This window comes from Apodemus sylvaticus, chromosome 1 (genome assembly GCF_947179515.1).
Source record: "Apodemus sylvaticus chromosome 1, mApoSyl1.1, whole genome shotgun sequence".
Taxonomy (NCBI): Eukaryota; Metazoa; Chordata; class Mammalia; order Rodentia; family Muridae; genus Apodemus; species Apodemus sylvaticus.
Genome location: NC_067472.1, coordinates 62,439,386 through 62,458,242, shown reverse-complemented (window position 1 = coordinate 62,458,242; position 18,857 = coordinate 62,439,386). Strand labels below are relative to the sequence as shown.

The 18,857-nt window shown below is 50.6% G+C and overlaps 1 protein-coding gene across 1 annotated transcript; it reads right to left on the bottom strand.

The window, feature by feature from the left end:
• Nucleotides 1-17,403: 17,403 nt before the first annotated feature.
• Ins (insulin) lies at nt 17,404-18,462 on the bottom strand. The gene is made up of 3 exons (XM_052173628.1): nt 18,408-18,462; nt 18,098-18,298; nt 17,404-17,610 (listed from the first exon to the last, which is right to left on the bottom strand). The coding sequence occupies exons 2-3, from the start codon at nt 18,282-18,284 to the stop codon at nt 17,465-17,467; spliced, it is 333 nt and encodes a 110-aa protein (XP_052029588.1). The 5' UTR covers nt 18,285-18,298; nt 18,408-18,462; the 3' UTR covers nt 17,404-17,464.
• Between the last annotated feature and the right edge of the window lie 395 nt (nt 18,463-18,857).

The window sequence follows — 18,857 nt, the reverse complement described above, 5'->3', positions numbered from 1 at the left end:
GTCTGCGCCCTTCCTCAGAAAAAGAAGCAGGGCGGGAAACTAGCTCAAACCAGACCTGTAAAGCTCACTGAATTGCTTCTAAGCGGCGCGCCTTTGAGACCCACCCAGAATGTCCAGATAACAGTTCCCTGTCCTCAGCACTTTGACTTTGCTTAGTCGCAGGTTCGGCCCCAGGGGCCAACGCGATAATTTGGGGTTATTAGGAAACTCTCTCTCCGGGTGGTTTCAGATAAAAGAAGCCATTGTGACTTTTACCAAGTCAAAAGCACTCCTAAAACCCGTGCACCTTCTTTCCCTCTCCCGACCTCCGCACCTCTAGGCCTCTAAGGGGCCACTACTGGTGGAAACCCCTGCACCCCTGCACCCGGGGCTAACCGCCCCGCCAGACCATCAATCACCGCGCCCGCGCTCTACTCTCGCTTCCCCAAGCCCACGACCTGTAGGGTCGGAGGCTCCGAGCCGCCCGAGCGCTCTGCCCTTCCCGCTTCCTGGACGCCCAGGGGCTTTCCCTACCACCGCGTTGTTTGCAGAGTGCATACAAAGTGGCGCGTGTTTCGGAGCAACCAGCCCAAAGGAGTGCGGCCGCCGAGGGAGAAGCCAGCAGCCTGCTCCCGCGCTACTCCGCAGCAGCCTTGTGGACAAACTGCGAGGTAGCTGGTGCCCTGCAGCGGAAGAGCTGGAGCACGAGGGAGCGCGCCACGGGGAGCTCACCGCAAGGCCGAAGGTCGGGTCCGCTGGCGCAGGATAATCGGCGGAGAAGGGCGGGAGAGCGGCTGAAGTGGGAGCTGCTGCAGTGGACGCTGCTGAAGGTGAGCGAGACCCCAAAGGCAGTCCCCAGTGTCCCGGGGCAACGCCCAGTCCGTTGGAAGACCCGGGGACAATGCCCAAATTTGGGGGAAACTGGGGGCAATGCCCAGTCGTTTTCCTGGACGCGGGAGCAGCACTGCCCACGTCCTGGCCGCCGCGCAGTGTCCGGTGCGTGTTTGGGGCACACACACTTTTCCAAAATCTGTGCTGCCGCTGGGACACCGTAGGAGAAGTAAAGAGGCCGATACCAATGTTATGCGCAGGACGGGAAGCTGCCGAAAGTGGCCAGCGGAAACAATGATCAAATTTCGGGGATCCCAAATCAGACCCGTGTCTGATTTGCGGCCCTGGGAATGAGCGGCCCAAAGTAGGGAGACTCGAAGGAGACTCCATAAATGGGAAAACTGTGGCGAATGACTAAATTTGAGATTCCAGAAAAATTAGAATCCAAGTTGGGGAATGAGGAAAATTATTCTATGCAAAAATGGGGAGCATCTTGATCCAGGCCTAAGGAGGGGAACCCAACAATTTGGTTAGCAAGCTTGGGGAACCCACAAAATCCTAGACTAATTTCTAGAAGTTAGGTGGTTTGTTGTTGCTGTTGAGTTTAAGAAAATTCCCAATTTGGGGGAGCCTAATTTTAATTGCTTAAAAATGGGAGATGAAAAGCAACAGATGAATTTTAGGGAATTCAGGTCAATTCTTTGGGGGGGTGGGAGTGGAGAGTAGGGTTCACCCTGAAGCCAGTGGGCCCTACAGCACCCGGGAAAATCACCTCTAATTTCTGTGGCTTCAGAGACGTCCTCTAGAGAATGGGGAAATGCTGTCTTAAATGTGGGGGAATTAGGGGTGCAAGCAGACCATTTGAGAAAGCTAGAAAAATCAATGTCTTTTAATATTTTAATTTCTTAAACAGATTCCTATTGATCTTTTTGTTGAACAAGGGGGAGTTTGTATGTTTTCCTGGACAATGTTTGTTCTTGGAGAAACATACTCTTTGTTTTGTGGATCAATAAAAATTACCCAATGGATGTTGAAATCTAAATTGTATGGAATAGAATTAGAAGCTAAGAAATTAAGAAATTTGTAAGACACAGACCTTTAAAACCTAGGATTTGGGGGATCTGGGACTTTTTTCAGAGTGCTTTGGGGACCATAAAACATTATCCAAATATAGGAAGACTCCAGTAGAAGTCATAAATTCAACAAAGTTCATTAAAGTTTAATAAAAACCCACCTCTTTGGAAGAAAAAAATCTCTCTCTCTCTCTCTCTCTCTCTCTCTCTCTCTCTCTCTCTCTCTCTCTCTCTCTCTGTACTTGAATTTGGGAGCCCCCAAAAAATAATTTCTGAATCTAAAGTTTCCTGGTCCTTGGGGCACTTCAGGGCCAATCTCTACATTACAAGGAATAGAGATTATGAGTTCCCAAATCACAGGGCCTGGGAACAAATCCCCCAAATTTGCAATATGCAGAGACTGCAATCTGCAGGATGGGGTGGTGTGTGTGTGTGTGGGGGGGGTGAAATTTAGGCTGAGTGGGTGTATAGCTGATATTGCAGTGGGAGAAACCAGAACTTTTTTGTGACCCAAGGCTAACACTAAGTGTGTTTTAGGGGCCTGGAAAATATTGCCTAATGTTTGAGGACACTAGGTATGAACCAACACAGGATGAAAAGGACACAGGATGGTAATGGATTTTGCAATTGGTGTTTGAGTTAAAACTTTTTTTTTTTTTTAAATTGGTAAGTTAAAGGGACACAGGGACTCTTTTAATATTTGGTGCAGAAAAAAAAAAAAGCTCAGTGTTCAAAGATTGGGGACATTCAACACTCTAGTATAAAGAAAAAGGCCAAGCGTTAATTTTGTGCCTTCTGTGACCCAGAGAGACATGGAACAGTCATATATGGCTTGGGAGAGCATGGCAAGTCCTCAGCCCCATGGAATTTCATGCCTTAGGTCAGCCTGCTTTGGGGACTTTAGTGAGAGCGTTTATATTTTAAAGAACCCAAACCGTGGCCAGAACGCTCTCAGGAGAGCTAGGAACCCCCAAAGCCCTGCGACCAGTGTGTATGCGTGGAATTTTTTTGGGGGGAGTTCTTGTTAAGTGAATTTTGGATGTGATTGGTGAATGCACTCCCTCGATTTTCTGGAATCAGAGAAATGAGAGTGTACGCTATTTGAGGTGCCTACATTTAGGGGAGGACATAGAAAAAAAGGTTGGGACTTTGAAGGTTCCAGGAAAATTGTTAAAGCGGTCTGGGTGGGATTCAACTTATAAAATTCATGGTTGGGGCAATAGACAACAGAATCTAGTGTTCCACATTAATAAAACTGGTGGCGGGGGAAAGAGAGTCATCAGGAACATTATTGCAGATATAAAATGATAGGGACACGGGGAAAAGACCCTGCTACCTCATCCCCTGGAGACAGGGCCTAAATGCTGGTAAAATGTCCACTCTCCCAAGTAAGAACATTTTATCAAAAGGACTAAGGACACCGGTTTACTTTAAGTTTTAGGGAACTGAGAATGATGTTTTTATATTTATCTATAGGAGCTTACATTTAAAGTTGTTAGGAGCCAGAAGCAAACTTGGGGGCCCAAGCCAAAATAATCTAATTTTGAGGAGTCAGCAGAGGCAGAATTCCTACCCTTTAACATATTTGGAAATCAACTATCAAAAAACAAAACAAAACTAGAACAAACAACAACAACAACAAAACGTTTCCCCTGTGACAAATGCGGACTGATTTTGGAGGGCCCCTGAAAAGCAATGCTAAAAAATTTCAAGGCTCCCAATGAAACTAACGCCTGAGGTGTAGAAAAACCGGCAACTTCCTCGGGTTGTGGGGGGACCACAGAGAACTAGAGCAGTCTTTGAGAAACTGAGCTCCCGGGCCGGGAAGGACGGGGCGCCAGGATCCGCGGTGCCAAGGAACTCACAAGGAGCAGGGGCGCCCTCACGGGGGAACGCGGGCGCGGGAAAGGGGCACAGGCGAGGCAGACTGGGAGCACCGACGCCACGGAGCGTGCGCCCGAGCCAGCTGCATTTTTCGTTCTTTCGCCTTCTAGCCAACGAGAGGGTTTGGGTAGCGGAGGCCGAGCGAGACGAGCGTCAGAGAGGGAGGGGGAACGTCGAATAGCAGCGCGCTGCTCCCCGAGGCTCAATGGGCTCCGGCACCCCGCTCGGCTCCCCGCCGCCCCTGCGCCCCACGCGCTCAGGCGCCGCGAGCCTAGGCGAAGTCGGGGCCCGGCGGCCGCCGGGGGCAGACTCGTCCCTAGCTCGGTTTGGGGGCCCGGGGCACCCCCAGTGGCTACCCCTGACCGCTCCTGCGCTCAGCACACGCCTATCCCGCTTTGTCTGCTCGCTAACGATGAACAATGTAGGAAATAGTTTTGTTTGGGCAATATGGAAAGTGGGTAGAAAATAGGGGAGCAGAGGAGAAAGTGGGGGGAAGAGTGTCGCAGAATGACACAGTGGTTGGTGGCCTGGCCGGATGCTAGGACCCTCATGCCGTTTTCTCAGAAAATGTCTGCCACTAGCCTCCCAGTCCTGGCTGGGGAAAGTCCAGCTCCTTAAAGGCAAATATTAAACCCATACACCACACACAGGCTCACCGTACTTTTGCTGGGAACGAGGCCACCCCCTCAAAGTTGGGCAATGCTGGAGGTGAAGAGCCATGATTCTAGCAGGACCTGGGGGTTGGGGGTGGGGTGTTAGATAGGGGAGCAGCTGGAGAGCAGGAGAATGAGGAAACCCTGGGGCCATGACTGTAAGCACGGCTTGTCGCTAAAACCACCAGTAAAGGATGGTATGCAGGGAGGATTCTCAAAGCCTGACACTCTGGGGAGGCAGGAGTTAAAGTTAGTGGACAGGTGTGGGGACCTAGACAGGGCGAGGCAGCTCCATATTATCTTGGCAGGACTGAGAGAGCCCCCACCCCACCCATTTTCCACCCGGAGCATGAAGCACGTGGGGAATGTTCCCCTTTCAAATTCCAGTCCGCATCAATCACCCCCGTGTCCCATTCCAAGAACATCTGGCCTGTCTCCCCCCACACACACCCATGCTGCCCCCCTTCCCCCAGCCACCAGCCTCTATCCCTGGCTTTTCCAGCTTCTCTGAGTGTGTGCCTATAGATTTGAGGAAGCTTCCAGCAAGGAAGACTGGGGTATGGTGATCTTCCTCATTCCGGGGGAAACTTGTAAATTTGTTGGGAGTAAGGAACATTAAAAGGTGTCTGCGAACACCTCGATTCCTTGTGAGGCTAGAGCAGGCTAAGAGCTCTCTGCTGAGGGTCTCCTTTAGGGAAAAAAAATGGCAAGATGATTCCCAAGGGCCAGCTGAGAGGGGTTCTCTACCTTTCCCCAAGAAGGGGCACAGACCGGAGATGAGCAAGGTTCTGGGAACAGAGTCCCGATTCTGGAGTCCTGCTTTCCTTTCCCTAGAGGGCATCTGAGAGGGCAGCGATCACACCAGTGGCCTGTTTCAGCGTCTAATCTCTGCTTTCTGCCCTTCAGAGGTGCCCTGGAGAAGCCACAGAATCACACCCCGGAGATGCACTACTGGACTTTACCAGGTAGGAAATGGCTGAGGTCACCTTGAGGTGCCCACTGAAGAGCCACCCGGGCATGCAGCGTCGGGGGGGGGGGTAGGGTGGGGGACGGGGTATGCATGTGTTCTTCTTCCTCTATGTGACTGCCCACAGAGCCTTCACCTGACCTTATTTAGTCAAAGTGTGGCTCAAGGGGCAGGGTGGAGGCTGGTACAGTTCCGGGTCAGCCTGGGGCTCAAAAGCACACCACCTACCCCCCCCAGCCAGGATTAGGACGGATTCTTTCTCTAAGGCCCTCTCCTTTCCCTTATTCTTGCCTCCCACGCAAGGTAGAAAGGGACCTATCCTGCATGCATGGAGTCTATTGTTTCTTCTAGATAGGGCTTGGACCCACTAGACTTTAGCCCCGTGCTGATCCCAGTTCCTGCCCTCCCCTACCACCGTGACAGCCTAGGTCTCCTTTCTGGGCTTAAAAGCTCAGATTCCGAAGAAACTAAATACCCTTTAAGATTCGGACTTACCCACTAAGCCTGGCTAGCCCCCTTAGCCAGGGCTTCTGCCTGTCTCCCCTCTCTCCCTTCAGGCAGTGGGGTCTTCCTTATCCCGTGTGACTTTTCCTAGCTGCCGAGCTAACTGCTCTCCCTCTCCTTTGGAACAAGCCAAACATTTTTACACACCCAACTTCTCTCCGAGGGTCCCCAGTATGTTTTTCCCTCATGCCCTTGCTAGACGGATGCCTGCTGCAGAGGACACGCTCAACTGGGCTGCGGACTTGGACACCACATAGGGATTCCAAACCAGGAAGACCCAAGCAATGCTCTGTGTCAATCTGCAAGCCTGGGAAGAAGTCACTATCTGAGCCACCAACATGAGGATCACACTGCCAAACGGATCGACATACTCCACACCAAAAGTAAGTAAGGGTTGCTGTGGGGGCACTGGAGAGGGGGCAGCAGGGAGGGCTGGTGTGCTAGGTAGGGATAGACTGAGGCCATACTGCTATGTTATTGCTTTAGTGTCTGAACCAGCATTTAAAAGAGGATTCTTGGCTTCTTTTTGGCATGGGCATGATAGCCTGGAAGCGAGGTGGAATTCACCTGCAGGGAAGTCTGTGCCCTTTGAGGCTTAGACACAATGACACAAACCTACATGCTGCCCCCCAATCTCCAGTATTTCACCAGACACTGCCTCTGCCTCCCTGATCCCCACCCAGTATCTGACCAGTGAACTGCAGGGCCACCAAACAGCAGAGCTTCCTCCGCAGAGTCCACAGTGCTTCTGGCCCCATGCCCTTTCTAGCTGCTTCCCACCCCATTCACACACAGGAAATCCATTGCCTTCAGAACACAATAGAATTAGGATGCGCGCTCTCCTAAGGCCCTTCACGGGTCTCAGAATGTCTCTTTGGTCATTATGTCATTTGCTGTTCACAGTTAAGCCAGGAAGCCTGAGACTGTCACATACTTTGATAAATGGGGATAGACATAGAGAGGTCAAGCTACTGGTGCAGGGGCACCACAGCTGTAACTGCATAGCCAGGGGAAGGGGGAACAGGACCCCTCACACCCAGCTTTCCTCCGCCTCTAGATTCTTTTTAGCTAACAGTTTGTTTTTCTTTTTTCCTTTCCTCAGATTCTTTCCTCATCTGGAACCCTGCCTTTCCCTCTGGAGCTGTCTGACCTCCTCCCCACCCCACCCCCAGCATTTGCTACCTTTGACCCTGGACTCCTGGGAGCATAGCTTCAAGGACCTACATTTTACAGAGACTGCTGCTGCATTTCTGCTTGGCCTACACCCTTTGCTACCAAGGAGAGGCACCTGGAGCCCACCTGAATCCCAGATACTGTGACTGACTAGACTTCTAGCCTTGGCTGGTCCCTTGGCTGCAAGGCACTTGGCTGTGTCTTGTATTTGCAGGAGCACTGATGCTCCTATGCTAGATACCTCTGTTCTGCTGTATGCTTGAAGGACACTTACCTCGAGGAAGGACTGGGGCTGGTGGGAGGTTTTGGAGGTTTCATTCAGTTCTGGGAGCGTGGGGATCTCCTGGGCCACAGGCCACACCACTTGGGTACGGGGCTGGATTCTCGGGATGCTCTAGCCTGTTTCTTCTCAGGTTTCGCCTCAGGCTTCAGCTCAGGCTCAGGCTCAGGCTCAGGCTCAGGCTTCAGCTCAGGCGTTGGCGGCAGAGGCCTTGGCTCAGGTCTCGGTGGCAGAGGCCTAGGCTCAGGCCTCGGGGGCAGAGGTTTCCTCTCAGGCCTCGGGGGCAGAGGCCTCCGCTCAGGCCTCGGGGGCACAGGCCTCCGCTCAGGCCTGGGTGGCACAGGCCTCGGCTCAGGTCTCGGGGGCACAGGCCTCGGCTCAGGCCTCGGGGGCACAGGCCTCGGCTCAGGCTTCGGGGGCACAGGCCTCGGCTCAGGCCTTGGCTCAGGCCTTGGCTCAGGCCTTGGTTCAGGCCTTGGCTCAGGCCTTGGGGGCTCAGGCCTTGGCTCAGGCCTTGGGGGCTCAGGCCTTGGGGGCACAGGCCTCGGTGGCTCAGGCCTCGGTGGCACAGGCCTTGGCTCAGGCTTCTGCAGCTCTGGCTGGGCAAGAAGTTTAGCCTGAGGAGATGCAGGACCCTGGGTTAGGGGTCTGCAGTCGTCGTAGTCCTCCTCCTCTTCCTCCTCTTCTTGCACAGTGGTAACTATTCTGCCCCTGAGGAGGAGAAGCAACAATCCTTGAGATTATCTCAAAAACAAGTCTTTGCCCCCACCCCCCACTTGCTGCTGGATGGAGAGGCCCAAGGGTCACCTTGTCATAGCTGGAGCACTTCCCCCTACCCTGTCTCTTCAGCTGCCTACTCACCCCACCCCCTTCTCTGTAGAAGGGAGAAAGCAGTTGGTGTGAAGTCACTTTGCCAAGTTTGACAACTGTTGAGGGAGAGGCAGGAGACCCTTCTTTGGGAAAGACAAACTGGCTCCTGCCTGGCTGGGGGTGGGGTGGGGGGTGCCCTGCCATACATGGGTAAGGCTGCTGCTGTACACAAAAGCTTTCTTTGAGGGGTCACAGCTGAAAATGTGAATGTCTCCGATTTGAGCAAAACCCAAAGGGCACATGGCTCTGGGTTAGGAAGGCAACCTCTGGAAGGGGTGGTGGGGCTTCTCCCCATAAACACTATACGGGGTGGATTAAGGAGTCTAGGATCCCAGCTGCAGGGAAGAAAAGCTTTGTGCACAAATGAATGTGCACCTGGGAGCTCTGCTGCTGCTGCTGCTGCTGCTCCAATTCCTGCCTGTGCACAGGGAGCACTGGAGGGAGGGTGCAGAAAGACAGGCACACCCAGGAGAAAAGCAGCTTTTGTACTTAAACCCTGCAAGGGGATAGCAAGGTACATCCTCCGTTCATGGACCTTCTACCTCTTCTCCAGTATCCTGGTGGTAGTTAAGAGGTACAGGATATAAAAACAGGGAAGCTTGTTTTATATATATATAACATGATAATATACACCCCACACTGCTCCAGAATCTCTGGCCCCTCTGCACAGTTTAGCTGGGAGTGGGGCGGAGGCAGGGGGGAGGAGACGGGAGGGGGCATGCACCAAGGGAAAATTTTTCACACAGAAAAACTTCACATTTGCAAAAACAGCTGGGCACTCCTGCTGGGAAGAGAAAGAGAGCTGCCCCTCCCCTTTGCATGGTAGATTAGTGAAGGAAACTGTACTTTCCTTGTAGCTTTGTGCAGCCCTGTAAGTCCCAGTCCCAGCTGTCCCTTTGTCCGCTCGGAAGTTGAAGTCACTCGGACTGTCCAGTTTAGTGGCAACCTTCCCCACTTCAGAGAATAACTGAAGGATCCTAACTCCCCCAAGTCCCCAGCCCATCTACGCACACCAGAATATTTAAACTGCTTTCACTCATACACAAAAGGCATGAACAAGGGAAAATCAATTAGTTACCTGTACTCTAGTCGCTGCGAAGTTCCTGAAGTTCCCGGACGGTGGATAAAGAGGACCGGGGAGTCACTGGTGCCCAAGATTCTCTTCCTAAATTGCCCGGACGATGATCCGCTGGCTGGGTCAATATTAGCAGCCTCCTCCAAAGCAGGGGGTGCTCTGGCTGTGGTGCCCAGACCCTCCAGCCGGGGCGACGATGTAGCGGCAGGGCTGGAAGGGGCCGAGGCTGAGTCTGAAGGGACGGTGAGAGGCAGCTTTAGAGCATGCATGATAACAGAGCCCCTAGAAGTGGCTTCTGCTCTCCACCACCGAGTAAGGCACCTGCTCAAATGACCCTACGGTTTTATCCCTCACCTCGTCCCTTCCACGCCCATTTCCAGCCCCCTCCAAATTTGGGAAATGATATGCCAGCAAAGACTTCTGGGGCAGCTGACTATGGCGCCTTCCCACACTAGGGTATGGGGGCATTAGTGGGTGGGGCTTTGGCCCCTGCCCGACAGACAGGAAGGCGTCTATGTAGGTTTGAATTAAGCTAGAAGCACTTCCTGTTAGCTAGGGGGTAGGGACTATGTGCAGGGGGGTGGGGAGTGGGTGGGGCTTCACTAGATTGACACCTGGCAGTCACCTGACACCCTGGAATGTGTGGGCGTGGCACAGGTAAAAAGGGGGCGTGGCTTATGCAAATTAGGGTCCGGATTCAAAATAAATATTGAAGTTGCATTCTAAGGTCTTCCGGGTGTGGTGTATCCTTGTGGCACAGCGCCATCTTGTCGTCTCACATTTCATGGATACTCAATTTAGAATTCTTCTCTGTCATTAATCATCTGACCTGGCCCCCTGCCCTATGAGTGGTGCCAAGCACCAAGCATACTAGTGCAGATGGCATGTATAGTGACACTTGTTCACCCTTTTGGGGATGTTGATTGGGTGGGTTCTCACCCCTTTTTAGCTTAGCTGCAGCGCCGTTTAAGGCACAGAATCAAACTCCCTTTAAGGCATGGACAGCAGCTGAGATGGGGCTCAGATAACAAGTACTGCCTGAAGTCTTGTTTGAACTCTGAAACCTTTGTTCCTGGCTTTGAGGGAGAACAGAGAGTAGAGTAAAGGCTTTTTTTTTTTTTTTTTTTTTTTTTAAGCACACTCCACAGAAACCCACTAGTCTCTACCCTTTGCACTTTTGCATTCCAGCTAACCTTTTTATCTTACTTAGTGTATCAGCCCAAGCTAAGGCATAACTATTCCCTCTCTGTTTGTTGTCCAAGTTCCACCTGAAGGCACTTACTTGGTTGAGATAGGCATGTTTAGGGAGAATGAGACTTTCTGTAGGGGAAGATAAACTTTAATGGCAATTTATATATGATGGAGGTAGCTCAGCACAATACAGATCTCCTATTTCATTAGAGAAGGACAAGTGGGATTTCTCATTATGCTTGTGGATGACCCCAAATCATATATGGGATTCATGACAGAAGGCATTTGATACTTATCAGAGTGAGGCAGTCTTTTCCTTGTGAAGATTCTAGATCTACTCTGGGCCCTGTGACTAGAAGTATGTGACAAGTGCTGCCCTCTGTTGTCCACTGCAACATGTCTGAACGTTGCAAGCTGCTACTACTAAGGCCTTCTGAGAACATTTGGCTGGGATTTACTAAGCCAGAGGTTGACATGAGGAAAGTGAAGGCTTTCTCCAAACCTATGAAGAGATTACATGGAATATCAGCAAGAGGAGATTCTTCTGAGCATGTAGAAGGATAAGGGGCTGTAAGAAAAAAAATGGCTACATCTCAGAGGTCACAGCCAGAGAAGAGGAGCTTTAATTTTCCCAAATGAATACAAGCTCTGTCCCCTTGGCTTCCCCTAGGAATAGGCCCAGAGATATTTTATTTTATTTTATTTTATTTTATTTTATTTTATTTTATTTTATTTAGAACACTGATTGTTTAAGGAAGGGAAGAATGCAGGCAACAAGTGCCCATGGAGGAGCAACTAAACCTTGGTGCCACTGAGGCAAGAATGGAGCACAAATTATTAGTGAGTTAGAGTCTGAAGGGCATAGCCCTTCAAAATTATATTTCATGTTCCGTGGACACAAGTCTAGGGGACACAGGAGTAAGGAGGAAGGAACCATAAATAAAAGAACAAATATTGAGGTATAACTATGAAGACACATCACAGAAAAGAAAATCTACTCACTTGAGGCTTGGGGAGAGGAGAGTCATCTAATTGGGGGATCTACCTAGACTCTCATTTATGAAAAACAAAGCTGAAGTACCTCTAGAAATCCCCAGCATCCAGTTTTTCTTCCTGGACTGCTAAAGTGGCCTCGTGCTGACAGCTAATAGGTATATCTTAATTACAGTACACAATCTAAAGTTCTTACTGCAGGGATCTGGGGGTACTCAGGGAAGGGAAGTGGTAAGAGGCAAAGCTGTAATTCTTCTCCCTACAGAGAGAATACCTTCTATAGATTCATGATATAAGTGAGTTCTTTAGCTTTGTGCTTGGGACGGAAGGGTCTCCCCCCCACATCTTATCAGGCATTCTTTGCATATCTTCCTGTCCTAATAGGACACCTTGAACTATCTATTTAGTTCTAAGAAAACTTTGTCATATTTATATTAAAATAAATGTATTCTGGACTCTTTCTAGGTATAATCCCTGGATTCTAGATAAGAGGTTGGGTCCCTAGGATGTATAAAGGTGTATTAAACACTGTTCTTAATTCACATTGGCTTCCCCACCATCCTGCACCTGAAAAGGGAATTTGCAAACCCGGCTCGAGCTTGACATCTGGTGGTCATTTAAGAAATTGCACTGACTCTTTAGAACATGCCTCTTTCCCCCACAATCATAACTACAAGGTCCTTTACCAAGCCTTAGGAATGGAGAGAAGAGGAAGGGAGGTGTTAAGGCTCGGGATGTAGTTCAGTGGTAGAGAATCTGATGAGGCTCCGATTCAATCCATAGCACAGGAAAAAAAAAAACCTTTTCATCTTACCTCACATAACTTGTTCCTAACCCTTGCACATTGATTTCTTCCCCTTGGCTGACTGGCAAGGCTGAGATAACCTTCTCAAAAGCTACAACTACACAGCTGAGAACCAAGAAAACCCCAGGCTTGGAGATAAGGAGTCCATTCAATATACTTTTACCCACTGGGCATCACATGGGAACAGAGTGTGTACAGGGTGCTAGTGGCTGCCTAGGTTCAAATACCTATCCTGCTCATTACATTGGGTAATCATCAGTCTACTCCAAACCTCCATTTCCCCTTCTGATCCCAAAGATTATTTCTGGAACCATGTGGAAATGAATTTGAACCTATAGTCCAGAACCTATAGTTGTGAAGCACCTGTCCATAAAGGCTCTTCTATCTGTTCCAACAAAACTTTACTCCAGAGGGGACTCTGGGATTTGGGGTGGAATCCTGGCTAAGGATGCCTTGAGTACTGATCTAGGACTTCAAAGAACTGCAAAGAACTTCTTGCCTCAACATACACAGTGAAGCTCAGGATCAGAGGAGTCCTCATCTGTAACATGGTGCAGCTGGTCTCTCCCGAGAGTTTACTCTTTACTAAACCTTTTCTCCTTGATTCACTTCAAGATGAGTGGATGCTTCAATGCTCCATCTCTGGAGGATCCTGTCCCTTAGAATATGGTGCCTTTCATATACCCAGGGCAATGTTGGGAGCATATATAGGAAGTGTGCCCATTTTCTCTTCTTCACAATAGCCACATGAGAGCCAGGGCTATCTCCAGAAGATGAAATCCAGAGACTCTCAGATCCAAGACATTAGTCTCCACCAGACTGAGCCACTAGCTTTCATTCTTTAGGCCTATTGACCCAAGGAGTCTAAGGGTACTTCTCACATCCTCCATACACACCTTTTATATAATTCGTAGCTATAGCCACCCCTTGCTTATGCCATGGCCAGCCCATATGCCAGGCTTTAAAGAAGAACTCAGTATGAGTCTAATCAAGGCTCATAGCAGTGCCTGGCTATATGAGGAGGCCATAGTGGACCTATCTCAAGGCTATAAACTATAGAATATGGACACTGATTTGAAAGGAAGCCTCCCACTCATTTACTCCTTGCTTTTAAGGTCTGACTGTGCAGCTAGAGCTGGGATGTGGGGCTCCTTCCTTTACTAGTTCTCTGACAGCTTTTCTCCCACTCAGCCAGCCCCTCCCATCTCCTTTTCAACATTTGGGTCCAGGTTGGGGCACTTCACCTTTTACTAGTCCCTAGTCCTGCCAACTGAAGCTGTTCTTCATCTTGAGAAGTCAGACCTAGGGAAGATCAGGTAGCACTTGCCAGGGCACAGATTTGGGTGCCTCAGTTTACCTCTGGTCCTCAGTCCCATTCTGACTGCTGCTGGGTCACCAGGTGTTGCTGACCCATGCTCAGGACCTGAACCCAGAGAAGCTAGGAGGAGTCTTCCAGGTCATCCGCAGTCGAGGTCACCGTGGGTCTTAGGGATTGGACAGGAAAGTGGAGATCCAGCTGGAGCAGGACTCAGTTCTAAGCCAGGGTAGCCTTTGAAGAGCTGAGGGGGAGTGCCGTGGCCTCAGCATGAACAGCCGCAAGCTGGCAGGGCTGAGGGACTCCACTCTGTTGTCCACAAACACAGATGCACTGGGAGAGCCAGAGGGAGGTCCTGGTGGAATGTGGCGCGGTGGCGTTGCTAGCAGCAGTATTCTAAAGGCTTTTTTCGCAGGACTGCAAAGGATGAGGCGTCATGGAAACGTGAGGGTCTGTGGACCTCCAGGTTTGGTAGCTTTAAGACATACTTTCGTTGTTGACAAAATGGTAAAGAATCCATCATTAGTCTATAGTTCTACATATATGGCCTTTGGGATTTGGCTGGCACAGCCAACCAGAGTTGGTGGCCTTAGCTCAGAGGTCAGATAACTGGATCTAGTCACTTTGAGCATACAGATGGAGCACTGAGTGGGTGATGCATCACCATGACAACTTTCAGTCTGAGGAGCCCTGGTTTAGGCCCTTCTTGGAAAGAGAGGCATGATGGGAAACCTATAGCTCAGCCTAGGTCCAGATTCAAGGGTCTGCCTCAGGGGTCTGCAGATCAGGCATGGGATTTTGACTACCTTGAGCAGAAGGGTGTTATAGGTGAGGTGTTTGTATCGAGGTAGTGGTGGGGTGGGTAGGATACCTGGGGGCCAGGCAGTGAGCCAGTGACTCCAAGGGGGCTGGCTCAAAGCCACTGGGTAACTTGGCGCCAGCACAGCGTGACTGGACCACACAGGGCCACCTCCACAGCTTCACTTTCGAAGGAATCTGCCTTGCTGTTCCTCGGCCCAGCCAGAAACAATAGTTGGAGGGGAGGGGGGGGGGAGGAGAGAAAAGAGACACGGCATCCAGGCTGTTCTTTAGCTCTCCTACCCCTGGCCACACCACCCCCAGCATTCTTTTCAAAACTGGCCTCCCATTCTCAGCGCTGAGCGGAAGGTAGATATGGGAAAGAGCTGACCCTGTCCCAGATGGACTCTGTGTGAAGCATCCTGCACCCTGGGGTCCCTGTAGCCCCTACTTCGTGTGAAAACTAGAGTTTTGTCTTCTAGCCTGTGCGCCTAAGAAAACCCCAAGCAAAAAGAGGGACTCCTGGCTCCTCTGGCGCTCCCAGTCTCTGTGTCCACAAGGGCTCTGGGAACCACAAAGGTCCCAGCTGGAAACAGTCTGTTCCCCTGGCCTGTTTGCTGAGCCACAGAGTGCGGTGTTGCATGGATTGTGCCCCCTATACTCTCCTCTAGGCAGTTGTAATTGTAGACAGGTAGAAGATGACTCTAACCCGAGACATTCCTGAAATAGTGCAGACACCTGGACATTTGTTTATCCTCCTCCACGGGGATCTAGGAAACCTAAACCCCAAAGATTCACATCCAGTCTTTCCTTCCCAAACCCCATACTCTCCATAATTTAGGGCAACCAGCTTCTTGGGACGCTTCTTTGTTCCTGTGACTACAGGGGAGCAAAGGGAGACACTCTGCAGCCCCTAGGAAGATCTATGTATGGTAGGCCCTTCAGACTTGTAGTACTTCAAAAGCAAGGTTTTGGTGCCCTCTGCTGGACGCTTCTATGACTAGTCATTTCCAGCTATGTTACCCAGATTTCACAAATGTCTATTCCAAAACAGTAGTTATCTACACAGAGGGACACCCAGTCTTAGTTTGTGGGAAGGCTCCTCGGAGGTCTCCCTCATCTAGGCTAGAGAGCCACCAACTAGTACTTGATGCTGCCAACTTTTCTAAGTAGGTTGACGTAAGAACTACCTGGTTTTGCAGTGCTTCTTACTCCTTGGTTCAGAACCGTGCTGGGTATAAGGATCTCAAAGAGTAAAAATGGACCTTAGCATTCCTGATGCCACCTATCATATCACTCAGGGCCTGTTCAGCCCTAGAGGACATGAGTACAGTAAACATTTATTGATAATGTGAGAAAGCAAATATGGTCCCTGGGACTAGGCTGAGGTGTCAGCTCATTTGTACCCGGAGACAATGCAATCTGGAGGAGCCAACCTCGAGGCAGCTACATCAGAAGACCATATTAGGTGTCTGGGAACCTATACTGTGAGTACCATAGCACTGAGCATAGCACAAGAGTGGCTGCCCTGGTTTCAGGCCTCAGTCTCCCCATGGCGCATGTATTAGTATGAGTCTCTCTATCCCATATATATATATATATATACTCACATACCTCCACCCCAGCAGGGCACCACACCTCAGGATGTGCTAACTTACCACTGGGGAGTCCCATAGAAGGACCCCAGGCTCCTCCTCCTCCTTTCTTCTTTCGGGTACAGTCTCCATCTGTCCCCTCATCCATCATGCTCACTTCTGGCCTTCCCTTTTCAGGGCTACAGCTTGCTAGAGCCCTATATCATTTCTCTAGGTGGACCTGTGGTATTGTCACAGAGAGGGGGTGACTGGAAAGGGGTTCTTAGCACTGCTGGAGGAGGCTTCCCAACCGCCAAGTACCAGCAAGAAGGCTTGTGTCTAGTTCAGAGGCTTGTCATCCTGGTTCTGGGTAGAGCTTTCAGGAAGACACAGATTGGTTTGGCTTGGGTAGCAGGCAGGTCAGTCAGCCCTTGTGGTGACCAGGATCACCTTAGACCCCTAAATTCTCATCTGCCGGACAGGTGGCACCCAGCCTGGGCACTCTACGTTGAGATTCTCCAAACATTTACAGGTTATGTGGGTTTTCTTTAGAACTGAGAAAATTTCTAGGGGACTACCAAGCAGTTAGGTTCAAGGAATCTGATGAGAGACCCCACCTATCTGGAAGGAAGGGTTGAAAAGTGATAGGAGACCCCAGCACTAGGCCTCTTTCGTGGCCTACAATGCTTAGAACTCACAACTGGTCATTCCAGAGAAGTGGAGTTCTGGCGCCTGCCCAGTGCTTATGGGAATCCTTCAGTATGTCATTCCACCCATGTGGGATACCTGGCCTGCTCAGAGCACTAAGGGTCACTTGGATAGTGTGAGAGCAGTTGGGGCTGTTCTCTGTCCTCCCAGAGCTGGGATATGCCTTTGAAAATGCCCTGTATGGCCTTCCAGCTCAAGGTCCTAAGCCCAGTTTCTACTCATTCAGGGAGGCCTTCTAAAATAGCTCTGGAAAAAGAATTTAGTAAAGCTAGGTGGGAGCTATTGTTGGAATATTTTGGTCCTCTTTCTTATAATAGTTCTCTGAGGCCCTTGAGGATCCAGGGATATAGAGCAATGAATTATCCGCTCCTAGCTGCCATCACCCATGCCTTCCAAAGACCTCTAGATCATCTCTATCCAGCTAGAAGCATCAGGGGTGGGGGTCATGGTTTTCCAAGACAACTCAGGGTGGGGGTTATGGGCTACCTGAAGGTGTTGGTTATCTTGGGGAACGAACTATCTGTGTTCCAGGTTTGGTCTAACAGGCACCTGTGGAAGGTGCCCAGGGAGCCAGGAGAAAACTGGAGATGCAGAAAGAACCAAAGAAGTCTTGGGTAGACACTTTAGGGGCTATTGTGGCCATGTAGATAGATAAATTAAGCTGTGGCTACCCCAGCCAGCCCCACTCATGTCTCCCTGACCCACATATGCGCATGCATGTACACACAACTTGTAGTGCTCATTCGAAGGTTTTATTCATTGCAGAGGGGGTAGGCTGGGTAGTAGTGGGCCTAGTTGCAGTAGTTCTCCAGTTGGTAGAGGGAGCAGATGCTGGTACAGCACTGATCCACAATGCCGCGCTTCTGCTGGGCCACCTCCAGTGCCAAGGTCTGAAGGTCACCTGCCCCTGGGCCTCCACCAAGCTCCAGTTGTGCCACTGCCAGGGAGGTTGTGTTAGATCAGGCCAGAGCATCAGCAGCACAGAAGCAAAGACACAGGACAATCCAATCAAGAGCAGCTGAGCAATCCCCTACTACCTGAGGCTTTCTCTCAAAGTAAACTCTGCAGGTAGCAGGGGTTGCGTGTCTGTGGGACAAGCCACTGGTCATGGATGGACACATGGGCCTCCAAAGCCTACATATCCTCAGTCAGCTCAGGTGCTCTATGGGGACCCAAAATAGGTACCTATCCTGGGATCCAGCCACATGTCCCAAGTTACTACCACCTAGGAACCTTTAAGGCAGGATTCTTACTCATTCCTGGAAGCTGCCATGTTTACATATGTCTAGCCACCCCCAGAAACGTGCCCCTGCTCTCTGGTTACCCTGAGACCCTCCACACTTAGGACAAAATTTGCAAGGGCCCAAGGGTGAAGAAAACCAGGGTAGTTAGCACTGGGGACAGAATTCAGGGGCAGAACTCACCTTGTGGGTCCTCCACTTCACGGCGGGACATGGGTGTGTAGAAGAAGCCACGCTCCCCACACACCAGGTAGAGAGCTTCCACCAGATGGGATCCACAAAGGTGCTGTTTGACAAAAGCTTGGGCAGGGTTGGGCTCCCAGAGGAAGAGCAGGACCAGCAGGGGCAGGAATCGCATCCACAGGGCCATGTTGGACCAGTGACCTGGAAGATAGCCTGGGGTGAGGCTAGCAAAAGTTTCACATATGAGAGGAGCCCACATCCTCCCTGAGGTCTTGGCTAGGGAGCCAGGCCCACCGAGCAGAGTACATACCTGCTTGCTGATGCTTTTTGATTGTAGCTGATCACTTAGGGCTGGGGGTTACTGGGTCCCCACTAGCTTTATAGTCCAAAGCACCTCCTTTTTGCCCCCTGGACTTTGCTGTTTAGCCCATTAAGGACTCCAGGTGGGGTGGGTGGGCAGATGGTCAGAGGGGCTGAAGCTGCAGTTTCCAAACACTTGCCTGGTGCTAGGTCTGCAGAAAACTCTCATTGGACGTCAACACCTCCACTTAGCCCTAGGGTAATTAGAGTCTTAACAAGGGGCCCTGATGGCCTGATGAACCAATTCACAGCAGGGGACATTGTCCCAGAGAGGGTGAGGCCTTCTTTGTCCTTGGCTGAGCATTTTTCCACACCATTCCCCAGGAAGCTGCAGTTGTTGGGGACCTAGTATCTTTGTCCCTTGGACTGTTTCACAGTTCCCATTGATAGCTGGCTCCTT